At 38.5% G+C, this 19987-nt stretch overlaps 1 protein-coding gene across 7 annotated transcripts in view; it reads right to left on the reverse strand.

The window, feature by feature from the left end:
- Positions 1-19987, reverse strand: part of CNTN4 (contactin 4) — a 963126-nt gene that overhangs the window by 62862 nt on the left and 880277 nt on the right. For all 7 annotated transcript variants that reach the window (XM_047746452.1, XM_047746460.1, XM_047746478.1 and 4 more), the window contains one exon: positions 11059-11186. In XM_047746452.1, the coding sequence (XP_047602408.1) occupies positions 11059-11186 (128 nt within the window). The remainder of the gene's footprint in view (positions 1-11058; positions 11187-19987) is intronic.

The following is a 19987-nucleotide window of genomic DNA, read 5'->3' on the forward strand; positions in this document are numbered from 1 at the left end:
TCCACAGTTCCTAAAATATGGTCAAGAGTGTTTCAGGGACCTCTTCTCTGGATGTGTTCTCATTTCACCTTTCTGCTCAGTTTTCCTTAAACACACTGGGAGCTTTTATGCCTTTTGGCTATTAGATAAATTTCTTTTGTCTGATATTACCTTTATATTTTTTTAACCTGGTGAGCTCTTCTTCATTTCTTAGCTCCCAGTTCAATTATCACTTTTATCGCCCCAGTGAATTCCCTCTTCATTCCTTCCTTTTCATTCCTTCTATATATATATTTTTTAAAGATTTTATTTACTTGACACGGAGAGAGACAGCCAGAGAGAGAACACAAAATTAGGGGAATGGGAAAGGGAGAAGCAGGGTTCCCACTGAGCAGGGAGCCTGATGCAGGGCTCCATCCCATGACTCTGGGATCATGACCTGAGCCGAAGGCAGATGCTTAACAACTGAACCACCCAGGCTCACGTTCCTTCTACATTTTCAACAAAGCTCTATCTCTATGCCTATCAGGATCCACTCTTAAACTATGAGCTCTTAGGCTTGCAGCCAGGCATTCCTGGAGGACATACTAAAACAGGAAACTCCTAGGTTGCACCTTTGGAGATTTTTGTTCATCAGAGCAGGGCATGGTTCAAGAATGTGCATTTATTAAAAAACCTGTAGGCAATTCTGATGCTTGTGGTTCATGGCCCATGGTGCCATATAGGGAGGGTGACAACTATGTCATTTGTATTTTTTGACTATTCTCTCATATTTGGACTCTATCAGAATGTCTTCTTATCAACTATACTGGTCCTTAAAATTATACTAAATTGTCTTTGCCTTACCCATCAAGAAGTGTTAAGGGCGAATACCATGGTGACCAGATACTTTACTTATATCGTAGACAAAGCCAACAGAGACATATACATGTTATATTGGAAGGCATATGGGCTAGCCTTATGAAAGAGTATGGAAGAGTAGGCACCTCTGATTAGACCTTTTGGATCCCACTCTTCTGGGAAAAATCCAAGCTGGACTTATAAGGAGTTCTACTTTTGAAGAGACAGAAAGGGAGGGGGGGGTTAATATGACAATAGGTGACATGTTTTTGAGTATGGGAAACTTTCAAAGTCAATATTGCTAATATTCATTTAATAACATGTCTTGCACTTTTGCACAGTGATTATAGAACTGCTAGAAGGCCATGTAAAAAGCCACTATGGTCTAAATGTTCTGCTTACATTTCTTCTCCTATAACTAGTAACCTACTTTTGGCTCTTCAAATGGCTGCATAAAAGAGACAACCATTTTAACCTTTTAGAAATGAATCTTGCTAGAGTAAATCAGAGAGAAATGATGGAAATGTTAATTAACTTGCCTTCATCTTGGTCAGATTCTGTATTTAACCTAAAGGCCTACAATCTTTTGGGAGGTTTTCTTAGATGTGATTGCCTATGACAGCCAGAGAAATTCAATTATGGTTTGGTGGCGTTAATCCTTTGAGAGAGCAAAACCCCCCCTCCTGCCTCTGGCGCAGGAAACAAATGCCAAGAAAGGAAGGTGAAATCATTCATGAATTTTCCTGACATATCTCTTTTCTGGTTCCGGATTGGTAATAGATGAAACTTTCCCTTTTGGCGCTGGAACCAAGCATTTGCTTCCCCCACAGGACCACCTCTAAATTACAAGGAGATGGAGGATTTAAAACACAGACACACACAGACACACAGACACACACAGACACACACACACACCCCTCTGCTCTTGAGAGAGACTGCCCATACAATGCCAGTCTGCATGACAAAACATCATTCTCAAACCACAGGAAGTTCTGATATTTAGGAACAGAAGATAAAAGTGCTTAATCTTACTTTCCTTTTTATTTATTACACAATTACCCATTTAAAATCTATTTCAGCTTTGGAAATTATAAAAAAGCAAACATACCATAGCTGAAAACAAACCACATTGATCTTTAAACATTTTATGAACTGAAAAGCTCAACATAAACCATTTCTTTCCTTTAGCAGGGAAAGAGCTCTATGGCAAGATATAAGATGATAGATGTGACTAAAACGATATGCATGAGAGAGAGATGGGTTCTTATTTATGTATTTGAAAAATATATAACTTTAATAACGCTGGGGCTGTGTTCAGTAGTGGTAGCAGAGGTAGGCCAGAGATCTATGCTTTTTAATATCAACTTCCTCTCGAGTAAGAATTTTATCACATTAATAGCTAAATCATACTGATTGTAAAAGAGCTGAAATGAGGCAATTAGTACGGCCGATGACAGCCATGAAGAATGAAACGTGAGGTTTTCAGTGCAAGCCAGATGGATATCTTCAATATACTTCTTATTATCTGCTTGTGGTAATAAGTTCAATTAAACTGAATCAGTACAACACAAGTCTGTTTGAATTGCTGGAAAAGAAATTAATTATGTGCTTCACATTTAATGAAGCCAGAGTCATATTCTGTTTGCCTTTATTGTTTGTTTGTTTTATTTATTTTGATTGGTAAGTATTCATTAGGAACTAAACCATTTATTTCATTCTATAGTAGAGTTTTTTCTTTAAAAGACAATTTTGGATTCAAGAGGTTAAATATCACTAGTAATAAGGTTTTATTTATTCTAGAATATCTGGGGGAGAAGTAGAAAATCAGATCTACCATCTAGATGATTTTGACTACAATATGTTACTATACTGTAGAATTCTGACCTCGTGTTTTTAATTTGAGATATTATACATGTAAGACTAACAAGGACAATTTACCAGTACTCATATCCCCATTTCTAGAATCAGCAGTCGCTAACATTTTTTCTAGCCTTCTCCCCTCTGAATATATATTGAAATTTTACCCAAATAAAATATTACCAACACAGGTTAGGTCCTCCCATAGAAGGTCATTCCAGATTCCCTCCCCTCACAAATACTATCATGAGTTGATGTTTATACTGAGCATGTATTTTTTTTAAGATTTTATTTATTTATTTGATAGACAGAGATCACAAGTAGGTAGAGAGGCAGGCAGAGAGAGAGGAGGAAGCAGGCTTCCTGCTGAGCAGAGAGCCTGATGCGGGGCTTGATCCCAGGACCCTGAGATCATGACCTGAGCCGAAGGCAGAGGCTTAACCCACTGAGCCACCCAGGTGCCCCTGAGCATGTATTTTTATTTCTAAACTTTATATGGTATTATTTTCTATTACTAATTTTATGTTAAATATAATTATATGCATTAAATGAAATAATGGTTTTTGTGTTATTTTTTATTTTGCTTGTGTATCTGTTTTTCACTACAAAAAACAACATAATGAACATCTTTGCAAGTCTACCTCAAAACACACGGAATTTCCTCTGGAGTGGACACCCAGAAATGGAATTGATGGGCCAAGGAAACGTCCCTTTTGCAATGTTATTCTCTGCAGTGTCTACTCTGGTTTGTATTCCTACTTACAGTGAGTGTTTGAGTATTCTCTTCACACTCTCATTAACAAAAGGTTTTGTTGATGTTTATCTTTTGCCAATTTCATATGTAAAAAATCCTATCACACTGGTGTTTACATTTGCATTTCTCTGATTACTAGTGAAATTGAGATTTTTTTCGAAGTCTTGTTGGCCAACAGTGTGTCTTTTATACCAAAATCAAGTATGTGAAGCCTGCCTCAGTATAGATGTCTGCCTGAGAAAGGGCAGAGTTGGCACGGAAATTACTTCCTCTATCAAGGATGAGGAAATGATGGCAGGATGGAGTCAGAGTAGACGTCATGGTACGCAATCTTTTTTTTCTTTTCTTTAAGTTTTTGACATAATGTTCAGTGGCATTCTTCACAAACTTAAACCTTAACATTATAAAAGGTGAGAAGCTCTTTTACAAAAAGTACTGGACAAAAGGGGGAGTCATTCTATCCATGACTGATGTTGCTAAAGGCACACTATTTGCTAAGTCTATGTGACCCTCATTAGGGCTCAAAGGAATGTCAGGGGAAATAATTATGCTCTCTTTCATCAAGATCTTGGCTTCATGTCTTCGTAGAAAGAGTTCCAGGTTATATTATGCTCTGTGAATACAGTAAGAACAAGAGATACACTTATCTAACATTTCTTTAGGATTCTCCTTAGTTAACTGTTGCCAGCTCCATTGTGGCAGGTCTCAGACCTAACAGGATCTACTATTGAAATATTCTGGCCATTGTCCTTCTACCCAGGGACCTAACATAATTAGCATTTAGCACTTTTAACAACAAACTTTTCCTACTCTAGGTGCCTTGGGTCAGAATTTGCGTTAATCCTATTAGAAAGACCCTTAATTATTGCCTAGAAATAATTGGTTCCAGTGGAAGACACCTAATTAGGTTGAAATGTATTCTGTTATAAGGGCCCAATGTTAAAAGCCTTTGTTGTGGGTTAGCAGCCAAATGTCATTGCTGGTTACTGATTTCTGATTGATCCCCGGTCAAATATGGATAAAGCCTTGAATAATTTTACATAGAAGATGTGGGCTGTTTTAAACTCATTTTCAAAAGAGGTTCCAATTGAAAAGACTCTACATTATTGTGTCGGTCATGCTATGCATGGATAGGTTGATATTCCTCAAGGTCCTACAGTTAAAACAGAAGTATTTTATAGGGCACACTACAGATAATGCTGTAAAACTTGTTAGTCTTGGTCTGTTATATGTATGCATTCTCTTCTTCTAAATGTAAATAAACTCGTGATGGGATGGACAATGAGCATTCTGGCAATGAAGAGATCAATTAAATGCTGAGTAAAGTCACAGGAGCATCTTTACTTTGCAGGAATGGAGAATAAGAATACAAAAGAATTTCTTGTTATAAATATATAAGGTCTTAGTTAAATGCTACTGAGAATCTTTTTTTTTTCTATCAAGATAGTTAAAGTACAATGTTTTTCTTATTATAAAAGTAATTTTGTGTACCGAATAGACAAAATTTAATCTTTTTATTTACTTTTTAATTTTTTTTAAATTATTTTATTTACTGATTTATTATGAAATCTTCTAAAACCCCAATGGAAACAGGGTAACACGTGCACCTAGGACAACTTAAAAAGAAAAAAAAAAAAACAGTGAAAGAACAACCTGCAATCAGAGAGATGTGTAAACTATATGTGAAACAGTTCAACTGATTTAGGCTGGTGACAGTGAAAAGTTCAGGAAGAGATAAATATCTTGATAAACTCCAGTTGACACGTTTTGTGCTTTAGGAGTCTCCCTGGCCTAATAGTTGGTTCCAGCAGTGTGAGGCGTCCTCATTCCTACAGAAGCGGACTGAAAACGCTGTTCTAGTGTCTGCCAAGTATTTTTTCTCCTTTCCCCCAATCAATGATCTGACAGCCTCATAGGTCAACCCTTTTGATACCGGGGTGAGGTTAAGGTCTTGTGAAAGACATATCCCCACCAATTTCAGCTTGTAATCAGACTCAAGGAGATGTCGAAATTCCCTGTTCTGTATAACCTGGCTAAGCTACACCTTGGATCACATTTTGGAGATCTGTCTGGGAAAGGAAAAAGGTCAAAAAAGAGAGGATCAGTAAGTTTTTGTTCTTGTTTTTGCTTCTCTGGAAAGGACTAAATAACAAATATTTTAGGTTTTGCTGGTCAAGAAGCAACACTGAGGATATTACATAGGTTGTTGCATGTTTGTTGGTCTTTGTCATGATTATTTGATTCAGCCATTGGGTAAAAACAACCACAGTCACTAGGTAAACAAATGACATGGCTGTGTTCCACCGAGACCTTGTTTATGCACCCTTAAATATAAATATCGTAACATTTTCACATGTCTGAAATTATTATTATTCTTTTTGTTTTTCATCCAGTTAAACATGTAGAAACCATTCTTAGCTCCTGGGCTATAAAAAATTAGGGGGTTAGTTGGCTTTGGCCCATGGGCCATAGTTCGCCAACTCCCAAAAATATAGTGTATATCAGGATCAAGTAGGGTGTTTATTAAAAATATTTATTTTGGGAGGTGCCTGGGTGGCACAACTGGTTAAGTGTCTGACTCTTGATATCAGTTCAGGACATGATCTTCAGGGTTGTGAGATCAGGCCCCGTGTGGGGCTCCTGGTGGTCCATGCTGGGCGTGGAGTCTGCTTGGGATTCTCTCCCTCTGCCCCTCCCCCCACTTGTACTCTCTCGCTCTCTCTGGAATAAATAAATAAATCTTTAAAAACTGTTTATTTTTCAGGGCTTATCCTTAAAGATTTAGATTAGGCTAGGGCACTGGAAATCTGTATTTCTGTTAAGCATTCTATTGAACTTTCACTTGCTATGTGTCATGTACAAAGTTCTCTGATGTAGGGCAGGGTTTCTCACTGTATCGGCTGGAATCACCTGCCACAGACTTACCCAAGGTCATTTTGGTTGTGGTTCAACAAGACAACTATGACAATAACATCCATAGCTTAAAGCTCTGCATTTCATTTTCAGCCCTGGAGGGGATCAACAGAAGCTAGGGTTGCTATTACCATAGTTATTTTGCTGAACTACATTTAAGACAAATACTCCAAGTTGCTCTTTCTTGGGCGTACTACTTTAAAATAGCTGTCACATGAAACCTGTACAGCAAGGACGCTATGTCACGCAAAATGGCATGCCTTTTACCCTGCTATAGAGATAAACATGAATTAGTAAGTACAATATTGCATGTAGATGCAGCCTGCCCTCCATATAGTTCTTAATGATGTCGACAATTGCTAAAGCTCATCTTCGTTGAAAGGTCAAATATTATGCTTTCTGGTAGGATTCAGGGGTCTGACCTGAGAACTGTACTTGCTTCAAATCAAACAGCACACCAAATCCCAAATATACTATATCTAGTTTATAAAATCAGTGAAATTTAGAAATTCAGATGACGGGATGGTAATCAAGAGCCCTCTGGGCACCTGTCAGAATTCTGCAGTCTGGAATCCTGCTCATGCATAATCTGAATATTTATCCATTTTATGGTTGCCTGACAGATTTATTTTAAACCTCCTGTACCTGCTGTAGTAGATTTATCCCTTCCTTCTCCTCCCCCATACTTACTGACCCTGTGTTTGACACTATCTTTGGCCTGCCTTCAAAACATGGTGGTGGGGTGAGGAGGAAGAGCATTGGATTTTAGAAGCGTTGTTAATGACAGAATGATTATAAAAAGGTTAGAAAAGATGTGTTCTGATGTCTGACCTTCACGGTGTTTTAATCCTATGTATGAGGAGATCAAAATGAATACAAGCACATTTTAAGGTTAGAGAACACCTTCTCTGATAAATTAGTCCCTTTGTAGATCTCAAAATTGAATTAAAATACGGTGCTCAGTCATATTTCAGGCTAAACTGTTACATTTACATTAAAGGTACAGGGCTGAAGCATTACAATGTGAGATTCAGTACTTGGCACAGTTCACGTGGAGTTCAGAATGGTTTTCTCTGCCTTTATCGTGCTTTATGGGGCAGATTTCTAAATTGCATTTCTCAGTTTATGTTAATGTCCTTCACAGAGACCTGGTGGTCTGGATGCCCTATGCACACACGTGTTCTTCCCATTAATGTTAATGGGACTCAGAACCAAGCAACGGCAGATAAATGTTCTCTCCAATACCTTCTGACCTTCCCGGAAGTAACAGGATTGCTAACTTCTGTGAACAAATGGATCAGATAAAACAACATATTTCTTCCCCCCACCCCCATCTCACCTATAAGAATAATATAAGAATCAGAGAACCTCTGCACAAAACCCGACTGCAATAGAATACCATCAGGCAAGCCCAGAAAGAACACTACTTCTAAATAAATGAACTCCTCCCAGCAGGAACCATTGTACTACGACCTCAGGGCTCCTGCCTACAGGTCTCTGCCTTCTTTCTCTTCCTGCCCTGGTCTTTCTCTTCCTGCCCTGGTCTTTTTCTTTCCCCATCTATTAGGAAATTTCAGTTTTGAAGTATTCCATGTGTCTCAGCAAAACAGGTGGCCACCCATATTCTGATCCTGTCATATGTCCTTCTAAGTCCTGTCCATAAGTATGCTAAAACTCTCCTGAAAAATGCCATTACATCATGTTTCCCAATCTTCATATCCCATCTTTATGATTTTGCATATCCTCGTGTAATAATACATACTTAATATTTTTCTTTATATTGACTCACTTCTTAAATATATACATATTTTTAAAGATTTTATTTATTTATTTGACAGAGATTACAAGTAGGCAGAGAAGCAGTCAGAGAGAGGAGGAAGCAGGCTCCCTGCTGAGCAGAGAGCCCAATGTGGGGCTTGATCCCAGGACCCTGGGATCATGACCTGAGCTGAAGGCAGAGGCTTTAACCCACTGAGCCACGCAGACGCCCCTTAAATATATTTTAAAAGATTTTTTTTAATCATTGCCATGAATGGAAAACTAGACTTTTCCTAATACACATTGTAAGAAGCAAATAAGTTACTAAAATTGAAAAGAAAACAGTAAAACAACAGTAAAACTATGTCTTATACTATACTTGGATAATCACCATTTACATTTCACTAGAAATCTAGAAATAAAGTATTTTAATTTCTTAAAATAGTTAGAAGTCCCTACCTCAGCAACATTTATATTCACCTAAAACATGGGGTGAGCACTGCACATTTCATTATTGATGTATGGCAAGTTTTGTGCCATCATTCAGTACAAGACAAGCAGCAGAGACTCATCTGGATAGTTGGTCCCCAGACTGCCCATATTGCTGGGATATGAACTCTGATGGGAATCAGAGGATATTCCTTTCTGTCCACTATCTTTTCAAAGGATGAATTGATTGATTGATCGATTGATTGAGGGAGAGAGAGAGAGAGCGCACATGCACAAAGTGGGGGGCGGGGGGGGGGGTGGACAGAGAGGAGAGAGAGAACTCCAAGCAGGCTCCATGCTCAGCTCAGCACAGAGCACTCAGCTTAGTGCAGAGCCCTACATGGGTCTTGATCCCACATCCCGAAGATCATGACCTGAGCTGAAATCAAGAGTTACCTGCTTAACCTACCGAACTACCTAGGAGCTCCCTCTGTCCTCCATCTTGAGAACTAAAGAAATCCTTACGAGAAGGAGGCTGATCAAACACAGGATATAACTTGTAACTACATGCAAAAATACCTCACTGTCCGCAATACGGAACAGCAAAAAATGGTTTTTAGGCTTAGGTGTTTATAATCTTTCACACTCTTGGGCTTTTTTTTTTTTTTCGTGGCAGGCTCACTTCTTTTCGCTACTCTAATAGGTCGGCGATGGCAACTTCATAAATGTTCATTTCAGTAAGATTTAGAATGTATGTTTAGCCATTTTATTAAAATATAAACAACTACAACAAAAAAACTACTACTATTTCCTAAGTGCCAGGCACTATGTTAAACACTTATGGTGGATTAGCACAGTCCTCAAAACACCCCCAAGCAGTTGGCATACTATTATCCCCACACGGGTAAATTGTCTAGTCCAAGGTCACAGAGCTAGTAAGTGACAGAAATGTGATTCAAGCCGGATCTTTCTGCCTCACGCTCAGTCTCTTGATCAGCACCTAAGACTGCTGCCTAGTGTTCTCTTTTATCTCCATAACTAGCAAATAATCTATAATTCGGTACCAGCTTTGCCATTAACCAACTCTGAAACCTTGGGATTCCTCCTGATCCTAGCTGATCACTGTTTCCTTTTGCAGCCGAGAAAGCCACACATTAGCAAAGACCTCTAGCTGAAATTTTGATTTACAAATACTATTGAACCTCTTTTTCCCTCTGCACTGTGAGATAGAGTGAACACATAGTCCTATGCCCATGGTATTGCTCTGACTGATTCATTAACTGACTGAGGTAGTGGAGTGAATCTAAATACAAATTTACTTCTAACTCTTGGCCTTCCAGTTTTCTTACATGCATAGATGTTGTTTATAATAAAAAGTCTTATCCAAATGATAGTATTTTTCCACCTTCCAATGACCCCAAAATATGCAATGAGGTAATTTTTAGCTTCTTCTTTAAAATAAAATTGGGATAGATAAAATAGATATTTTTGTTTTTCTTAGGTTTTCTTATTTCAGAGGGAGAGCTACAAATAAATGGGCAAGAAGGAAATAATATGATGTGGTCATCTATATCGGTTATAGAAAAATATCTATTTTGTATAAATCTATTATAAAAAGAACAGCTGAATTAACCAGATTTCCTGGTGCAGTAAACAGAACCAACCAAGCAGAATGCACAATCAGGCTTCCTGGGTTAACATCTGTCTTCTACTACTGGTGACCTTGAGAATGTCACCAACCTGAGTCTTATCTTCCTCAGTCAGATCACTCATTGCCAAGATCCCTTCAACTCAAAAACTCTACAACTCCTCAAGACAGAAAGTAATAGAAATGCAAATAAAATGTAAATTAAAATCTCATCCCTTGCATTTTAGTACTCTCAGCCCATCCCATCAACCTGGTGTTAGAACAGACTCATATCATGTGCTGTGTTAAGAGCAATAAAGGAATTTGTCATATAGTATAAAGCACCCAGACTAAGGTATGTGGAAAATTTTATTTCCTTAAGACAGAGAGGGTTGGCAGGGTGACTAACAAAAAGCACAGAGATGATCAAATCCCTTTACTGGTGTAATAATCCATACCCATCTCTCTGAATAACCAGGGCAGCTCTTTTAAAAATAGCCAATGTCATCGTTTAAACAATGTTTGCTAAAAATAGTATTCAAGTCATGGGTTTTTAATTTGTTAGCACAGTGTTCCTAGACATGAATTTCAAATCTACAGAGACTTGAAAGAAATTTAATTAAAGGATTGAAGATAACATTAGTTACAACAGTATAATAGATACAATGGCTGTAATTCTCAAAATTGTATTGGATGATTCTGAAATAAGATAGCCTTTCAATCATGTTCGTTACCAACAGTTCTCTAAGAATCCTTAATCATGTCATGTTCAGCATGATGTATTAATTTAGCAACACAGTGATCTGTACATATTAATATGAAGGATGCGACTTCTATAGATCGCATTACTAGAAAGGAGGACAGGTATACCAATGTACGTGTGCTCTGGGTTAGTCATTACCTTTTACTACCAGGTTTCCAGTGCTGCTAGCAGTTCCAAAATGGTTAGTGGCTATACAGGTGTAACTTCCAGCATCTGATTTCGTCACATTGACAATTTTGAGGCTTCCATCTTCAGAAATGGTAATTCTGAAATTAAAACAAATAAACCAAAACGGTAGGTTTATCTCATATGACTAACTGAAAATGATGTCTGTCATTCCGTCATCTTTTAAACTATAAAGCACGGCTAGATCGCTTGACAGTCTCATCTTTGTTCAGGGTGTTTGTCTACATACTCATAAATATAATTAAGACACATGACATATTTAGGACTTTCAACACTTTTCTTACTAAAGTGGTCTCAACATTCTGTTGGCATAAATTTTGGAAATACTAGATAGGTTGTAACCATTCTCTGTCTTTGGTGGTTCTCACCACATTATGCATAGAGAAGGCTCATTGTTGATCACCATTAGTTTTAACACTGCTGAGGTATAAGAAAAAAAAAATCTCTTGATTGGAGCCTGCTTCTCCCTCTACCTGCTGCTCCCCTTGCTTGTGCTCTCCTTCTCCCTCCACCATCTCTGTCAAATAAATAAATAAATAAATAATCTTAAAAAAAAAAAAAAGTTTTCTTCTAAATGGTGGCTTAAATTAAATGAGTTATTAAGTATATTTATTTCTGACATATATCATACATTTTTAATGAGATGCGAGAAGTGAATTAAAAAAAAAAAAATCCCACAACATGGTATGACTTTGGCAGAACAGCAAACATGGATGGCGCATCTTAGGGTCCATAATTAGGAACAAATCTCTACTACCTGGGATGGAAACACTTGTACTGATAGGCACAAAACTGGAACAGGGAGGATTCTAGAGAACCCTATCTTCAACATGACCTAAGACATAGCAGTACAGAGTTGAGTAGTTCATGCAGCCTGGCTGGGACACCAGCTAAAGAAATAAAAAAATGGACACAGATGGCTCATTTAAGATTACTGTCTACTGAACCTCTACTCTATCCTTCAAATTTACCCACTTCTTTCTATCTCTTCTACTCCCCTGTTCTCACCTGGCCTATCACCAGCCTCTTAAATGATATGCCTATTTTTACTCTCGTGCCTCAAATACATTCTTTGGCCAGTGGTCAGATGATCTTTTTAAAAGCTAGATCAGATTACATCACTGCTCAGTCTGAAAGATCCTTCTTTGCACCCCACTGCCATCAGTAAATTCTGTTCTAGAACCTACAAGGCCTGATGGATCTGGCCTTTGCCTTTCTCTTGCCTATTTATTTCATTCTCTTCTTTTTACCTTTCAATGAACTATAATTACACAGGCCTTCTGCAAGTCCCTGCAGTGTCTGGAACCCTTTCCCACCTCAGGGCCTTTCTATCTGTTCTGCCTGCCACAGTATCAGGACCTAGCTACCACTTTCTCACCCTCTCAGCACCTTACCTTGGAGGTGGCGCTTTTCTTATGGCTCATATATCTAAATTGGATATTTTAATTTGTTATTCTCTTTTCTGGCAGCCACTTTGCTTTTTTCCTATCAAACACAACCTAGAAGTTTTGTTTACTTATTAGCTGTCTTACTTGCCACGTGGCATATGAGCTTTTCTGAGGCCACAGACTATGTTTTTTGTTTTTGTTTTTGTTTTTTTTTAAGATTTTTTTTTTTTTAATTTGACAGATCACAAGTAGGCAGAGAGGCAGGCAGAGAGAGACAGGAGGAGGAGGCAGGCTCCCTGCTGAGCAGAGAGCCCGATGCAGGACTCGATCCCAGGACCCTGAGATCATGACCTGAGCCAAAGGCAGAGACTTTAACCCACTGAGCCACCCAGGTGCCCCCACAGACCATGTTTATCTTATGACTTAATCTCCAGGAACTAGTACCTAGGATGACACGTAGCAGAGTGGACAAGTAAATAAATAAATATCCTAAGAGAAAAATCAATAATATGTTACAGGAATTCAGAATGGCTAAGCCACTGAGCACTAGTGAATTCAGAATGGCTAAGCCACTGAGCACTAGTGATAGCCTTAAGAGTCTTTGATAAATATTTGAAACAAGTGGTCTCTGTGGTCACAGCTTCACTTAATAGATTTTTTTGACTAATCATTTTAAAACCACAGGTGAAGATTTAAATATACCGGTTTGCAAATGCTGTATACACTTTTCACGAAGGCTCTTTGGGATGGTGAAGCTATGGATTTCCTGATGACTCATTCCACGTTCTTTGACTCAGGCTGATGAGAAGGTGTGAAGTTATAAGAACTCTACAAAGGATATTGGAATCAGAAGGATGGGTATTCAGATTCCAGTTCTGTCAGCTCCAACCATGTGATCAGAGGCAGTTGGCTTAACTTTCCAAGTTTCAGTTTCCTCATTTATAAAATGGAGCTAACAATCCCAATTGGGTACTTTGTTAGGAAGAATTAGGTAAGATAATGTCAGTGAGATTTCTAGCACAATTCCTGGTATTTATTAGGTAGTAGTTTTGGTGTTGTGATTATGTCATCTTTTAAAACTGTGTCCTCTTATTTAGTTATTTGTGCATATGGGAAAAATTGGACAACATTCTCTGAACATAATTTCCCTTAATATAGTAATTAAATTAGCCCACTTTTTGCACTCCAACTATTACATTTGACAATCTGAAGTCAATACACAAATTAACCTAGTCCTCCCAAATCAGTATATAAGATGCAGACAAGGAGGTCCTTTGTTCATTCACACCATAATACACACATAACAGTTGCTCAGTAAAGACCATATGATACCCCATTAGCCCAAGAGCAGATGTACTGATAAAAATTGTGTGGTAATTAAATCCTAATTCTCTCAATAATTACAAAAATAACTTCAGAGGAGTTAATCATATTCCTATTTATAAAATAATTCTCTGGAAATTGTAAAATGCTGGCATATGAGAACTCAATAAGGAAGATAACATTTCTTTTTTATATATGGAGTCGTTTTCCGTGAGGTAACATAGATTTGAGGCATATTAAACACTGAGAGGTGAGCTGAGTCTTTCAAAGGCCTATTAATAGTTTGTACCATTAAAGTGGTACTGTAATTTCCAACACTTAAAGCCATTGACTGTATCATACTGTTTAATGCCAACAGGGTATGAATAAGGAAACAAGTAAATGGTTTGTCATTGGATGACCTGGTATTAGCCTTGACTCTGATACTTGCTAAGTGTATGACCTGCCCTATTTACTTATGCCCTAAGGCAGGGCTTCTCAGCCTTGGCAGTACTGACATTTTGGACCATAGAATTCTTTGTCCTCTGAGAACATTTAGCAGCATCTCTGTCCCCAGTGGACTGGACTCCATTCGCTCGGCCTCTCTTCCCAAGCTGTGGCAATCAAAGATATCTCCAAATATGGCCAAATGTTCCCTGGGGGCAAAAATCATCCCCAGCAGAGAGCTACTGGTCAAGGGCAGTTTTTATTCTTTTAATCTCAGTGGTTACCATCATGATTATCTTCCGCAATGAGATAAGATATTTGAAAAGTTCTCTTAATTGTAAAGTGGTGTTTAAATCTTTTTTCTCACTTCCTACTGTCATTCCCACCCCTGCATCCTTAATGATGGTGTATACATTGCACAAAAGGCACCCGGCATATTGTTGCTATCCAGCTGTGAGACCCAGCTAGCTCTGCACAATCTCTCTCAAGGCTCTCTTTGCCTCTTACCCACAAAGCTTCCTTATCCAATCTCCTTTAAGCTTTGTGAAATGACAAGGTAATTTTACCAATTGCTGTACTACTGATTTTTAAGATTTCAGTGCCTGACTTTGGTTAAGTGTTTTAATCTTCCCTTTTTTTTTTTTTTTTTTTTTTAAAGCAAAGAGGTAAGAGCTAGGCCTCCAAGGCTTGAATTCTAGACACTGGAAAAGATGAGTGAGGAAGATGATCTGTAGAAGGGGTCATTTTTGGTAGCTGTCATTAAATTGCATTATATTGCTCTGTTTATTTTTCCTAGGTATAATCCAAATGTGAGTATAACATGGAATTTTATAAAATTCAACCAGTTTCTTATCCAAGCAGTATAACGTACTGATTAAGAACATAAACTCTGGGGGTGCCTGGGTGGCTCAGTTGGTTGGGTGTCCAACTCTTGGTTTCAGCTCAGGTCATCATCTCAGGATTATGAAATTGAGCTCCTTGTTGGACTCCACACCGGGTGTGGAGTCTGCTTAAGACTCTCCCTCTCTGGGACACCTGGGTGGCTCAGTTGGTTAACCCGCTGCTTTTGGCTCAGGTCGTGATCCCCGGGTCCTGGGATAGAGTCCACATCCGGCTCCTTGATCGGCGGGGAGCCTGCTTCGCTCTCTGCCTCTGCCTGCCGCTCTGCCTGTTTGTGCTCTCTCTCTCTGACAAATAAATAAAATCTTAAAAAGAAAAAAAGAAAGACTCTCCCTCTCTGTCAGTCCCTCCCCCTGCTCTCGTGCTCTCTTTCTGAAAAAAATAAATGAATCTTAAGAAAAAAAACCCCATAAACTCTAAAACTATACTATCCAGGCGCAAATCAACTCATGCCACTTATGAGCTGTATGATTAACATCTTTGTAAATTTCCTTACTTGAGATAATGGAATAATAAAAGTAACTCTATCTCACAAGGTGTTATAAAGGCGTGCACTGCTGAGACCAGTGTCTCCCACATGAAATGCAGGATGTAAGTGCATTAGCGAAATAATTCTATTAACTGAAGTTCTGTACCTTCCTAAATCTTATTTCAGATATTAATAAAGGATTCTGTTAAGGTTAAGGCTACTACCAAGTAGTCTTATATTCTGAAATCCTGTGACATATTATTATGCTTAATGAAGCATATAGGTAACATCAAGTAGTTACAGAGGGGGATGAAAAATTGGACTTACTCATAGATATCTACTAAATACCTCCTGTCCACTAGGCCTATATAAATCAGGAGGATCTTAGATAACTGCATACCTAGAAGTGATGTCAGTGTGTTATATACCATAATGCATACATTTCTACAAATGCATACTAGAAGGGACTTAGTTTTGCCAGTGGGGAGTCTGCTTCACAGAATAAAGAAAGGCAAGGTCCAAGACCTGGCCTATCAGGAGATCTTATTTCCCTGTCTGCAGTGTTGGTTTAAGGACAGACATGCTACCAAAACCAGGAGCTATTTGAGGAAACAGTCTCTTTCTATTTATTACTACATTTAGAGATGGAAATCTAGAACTGTTAGCAGTCATCTTACCTGTCATAGAAAGCATGCCTTAAAGAAACCAACCAAAGATAGGCAGAGCCCAAGAGACAGAGAGAAAGGAGAGAACGTAAGAGCTCTTTGAGACCCTGTTTCTGTCCACAGCTAAGCCAACAGCTTCCTTCGCATGCTCCAGTTACATAATGCAGTCATTTAAGACATGAGGAATTTGGTTTTAATCCCTTGTAATTGGAAGAGCCCGGTATCTAGGGAAACTGGTGAACTTGTTCAGGAGATAGGGGTAGTGAAAGCGGAGAGGAGAGATGAGTTCTTCAGATCATTCTTTGAGGGCTACCTCTACAGAACTTGTTGCTAAAAGACTGATTAACTCAACTATGGAGGAATATGGATTTCTGAGTCTGGAAAAAATTGACCTGATTTTCCTTTATACACAGCTGTGCCATATACCTTTGACTATTTATTTCTACAGAAAAAGGGCTAAGTTACAGTCACTTGCTGCTTTGAATTTATGGGATTTTTATAATTGGGAAATTAGTACAAAATTAGCATTTATCCTTGGAGGGCTAATTTCCACTAACTCAAGAAACTTTTGAAACATAACTCAACACAAATATTTAGATACTTGCTTCCTTTCAGTTGGAGTCTATCCCAACTTAGAAAAAGTTTTTCAACCAATACTTCTACATTCATTTTTTTCCCTGTGAATACAGTTCTTGAATTCAGTCCAAGGATAGTTGTATTTTCACGTTGTTTTCTTGGTGAGACTTCAAAGTTTCCATTTCATTTTAGTTTTCCCATTTCAGACTACTGGCTGACCTGTAGCTTTTAGATTGATATTGAACTTTGAGCTCCTTCTAATACTCATGAATAGTGATCAAGTTAGATAAAAGGAATTGAAAATGTAAATCTGTTCCTGGCTTAGAACAGGTTAGCCCTGACCTACCTGTAGGCTCTTTTTAAATCATTGGTAGTATCAGAGAAAAGTCAAAAATGATAAAGCAGCAAGTAGTAAAAATAAAGGTGTGACATAGGACTTAATTTTCCCTACATGAAAAAAAGGTCATCTAATTCACAACATAGTAAATTGTCCATTGCATAGAGAACCGTTGTTCCTCCACTTCATTTAAAGATTTCAGATCCATAGAGGATAGGAACCTATCTGGAATTATGAGATAAATTGAATCTTTCTTTCTTAATATGAGGCTCTGGGTTATAGCCATTGAAGAGCTGACCTTGTCAGTCCTATTAATCAAAACCAGTCTGGGGACACTGGACCTTTTAAAATGCTGATTTTTCCTTTTTGGGGCTTTCGTAACAGATGACAGAAGCTGTCAAGTCCACAATATTCTATCACCCTAAAGAGAAGGGTTATCCCCAAATGACGACCTATGATTCTGTGAGCAGTTCTGCGCGGAAGCCCAACTACTGGTGAGAAACGTAGTGCATCCTCACTTGTCTGGAAATGCTTTCCTTATACTTAAAACCCCTGAAAGTACATCTCTCCCCTTCTGCAAAGGTGGGTATTATGGATTAAAAACTTTTGAACAAACAAATAATGGAAGTTTCAAACCGTTAACTTTTAAATCATCTTTAATAGTGTTAGATTAGGTAAATATAAATCATTTAAAATCTTGTATAATTAAAAAAAAATCTCAAGGGGTCAGAACAGACTTCTTTCTCTTATACATGATGAGTACCAGAAAACATATTTGCCATTTAAATAACTATTTTTAAAGATTTTATTTATTTGTCAGAGCACAAGCAGGGGGGAGGGGCAGACAGAGGAAGAAGCAGGCTCCCCACCGAGCAGGGACCCTCCCCCCACAATGTGGGACTCAATCCCAAGGACCCCAGGATCATGACCTGAGCTGAAGGCAGAGGCTTAACCTGCTGAGTCATCCAGGCATCCCATGTTTGCCATTTAAAAGCCTAACATAAAAGCATAGACTTACTGATTACAAAAGAAGTTAACACTCCTGGAGGGCTAAAATATATTATAAAATTTCAGACATGGTTAATAAGAGTACTGTTACTTCTCACCTCAAGCAAACTGGCAGTGTGATAGAGATGTCACAGGACTCCAGACCCCAGGGGCCACCAGCAAGGTACTAGAATCAGGGCAATGAAGTTAGACATCCCTAAACCAGGGGTCCCTCTACCTTATGAGCCAGTACAGGGCTAGGAACATATGGTTTGGTAAGTAGTTCTTTATGGAGGCTAAACTGTTTGTGAGAGAGGCAGTGTCTTTACTTGTCCTTCAGAAAACAGCAATACAACACTGTTTTAGAATATAACACCCATGAAAGAGTCGAAACTTTGAAGGAGTGAAGTAGTGGCAATGAAGAGACAGAGATAAAGATTTGTATATTCAACCTATCAATTGGAGAATTAGCCTGTGACCAACAGAGGTGAAGACTTTTGTACTTGGTAGAGTTATTCCTGGCTTTGTGCCAAGTGAAAACTAAGAAAAGCCTAGAAGATGAACTGGCATTGGTGTGCTCTAGATAATAGCAAAAAAACCCTAAAAACCAAAAACAAGAACAAAACACAAAAAAACCCCCAAAAAACTTCACTCTTAATGAAAAAAACAAAACCAAAACCAAAACCAAAATAACAACAATAACAACAACAACAACAACAACAACAAAAACCAAACTACTTGTTTTGGTTTGAATTAGGCTACCTATTTTAATAAAATTCAAAGGCATTTTCGCTTTGTGTAATTGTTAATTTTATGTGTCAGCTTGACTGGGCTAAATGATGATCAAATAGATGGTAAAGCATTATTTCTCTGAGCCTTGAAGGTGTTGCTGAAAGACCTTAGCATTGGAGTTGGTAGACTAAGAATATGGCCCTCGCCAATGCAGACAGTATCAACCGGTCCTTTGAGGGCTTGAAGAGAATGAAAGAGGAGGAAGTTGAATTTGCTTTCTCTGTTTGAGCTAGAATACCTTTCGGCTTTGGCTCTGTGTATCAGCGCTCCTGGTTCTCGGACCTTTGGACTCCTCTGTGTCCCTGGCTCACAGGGCTTGGGAATCACTCTAAATCCTAACACTGGCTTTTCTGGATCTTCAGCTTGCAGACAGCAAGTCATGGGACTTCTGGGCCCCCAGAGTTGTGTGAGCCAATTCCTAGAAGAAGTCTTTCCTTATATATCCTATTGGTTCTGTTTCTCAGGAGAACCCTGACCGATACAACTTTTAATTGGGATTTGCTTAAGTTTACTTCTGAATTTTAAGAGACATGGAAATTCTCAGCCTCATTGCAGAGAGGGGTTTATCCTGATTAATAGAAAGATAGATTGTTTTGTGGTAATGTGCAGTTTATAAACAGTCCACCGAGAGCACTAGATGATGGCTTTTCTGTCCATCTTGAGAAAAGATGATGTTTCAGATTACGAATTTAAATGAAGGTCAGTGGGAAGATGCTTCCTTACTTCAAGGGCAGTTTCAGGCCAACCTGTCATTGATCCTTCTGTGTAGTCTCTGTGGCAGCAACAGACGCTGCTATTGAACAGACACCTTGGTGACAAAGTTCCCTTAGAGATAATTTGCTTTCTGTCGTAAGATCTGAGTTTAATAAACCACGGAACAACCTGTGTGTTTCAGTCTGCTTGAAGAACAGCCAGCAGTTCAGAGCCTACTGCCCTTGCCTCCAGCACTGTTCAAAAGAGAAAATAAACTTGTGTTTGCTTAACCTGATTTTATCCAAGTCTAACTTCCTCTGAACAA

The sequence above is a fragment of the Lutra lutra genome, chromosome 1 (assembly GCF_902655055.1).
Source record: "Lutra lutra chromosome 1, mLutLut1.2, whole genome shotgun sequence".
Taxonomy (NCBI): domain Eukaryota; kingdom Metazoa; phylum Chordata; class Mammalia; order Carnivora; family Mustelidae; genus Lutra; species Lutra lutra.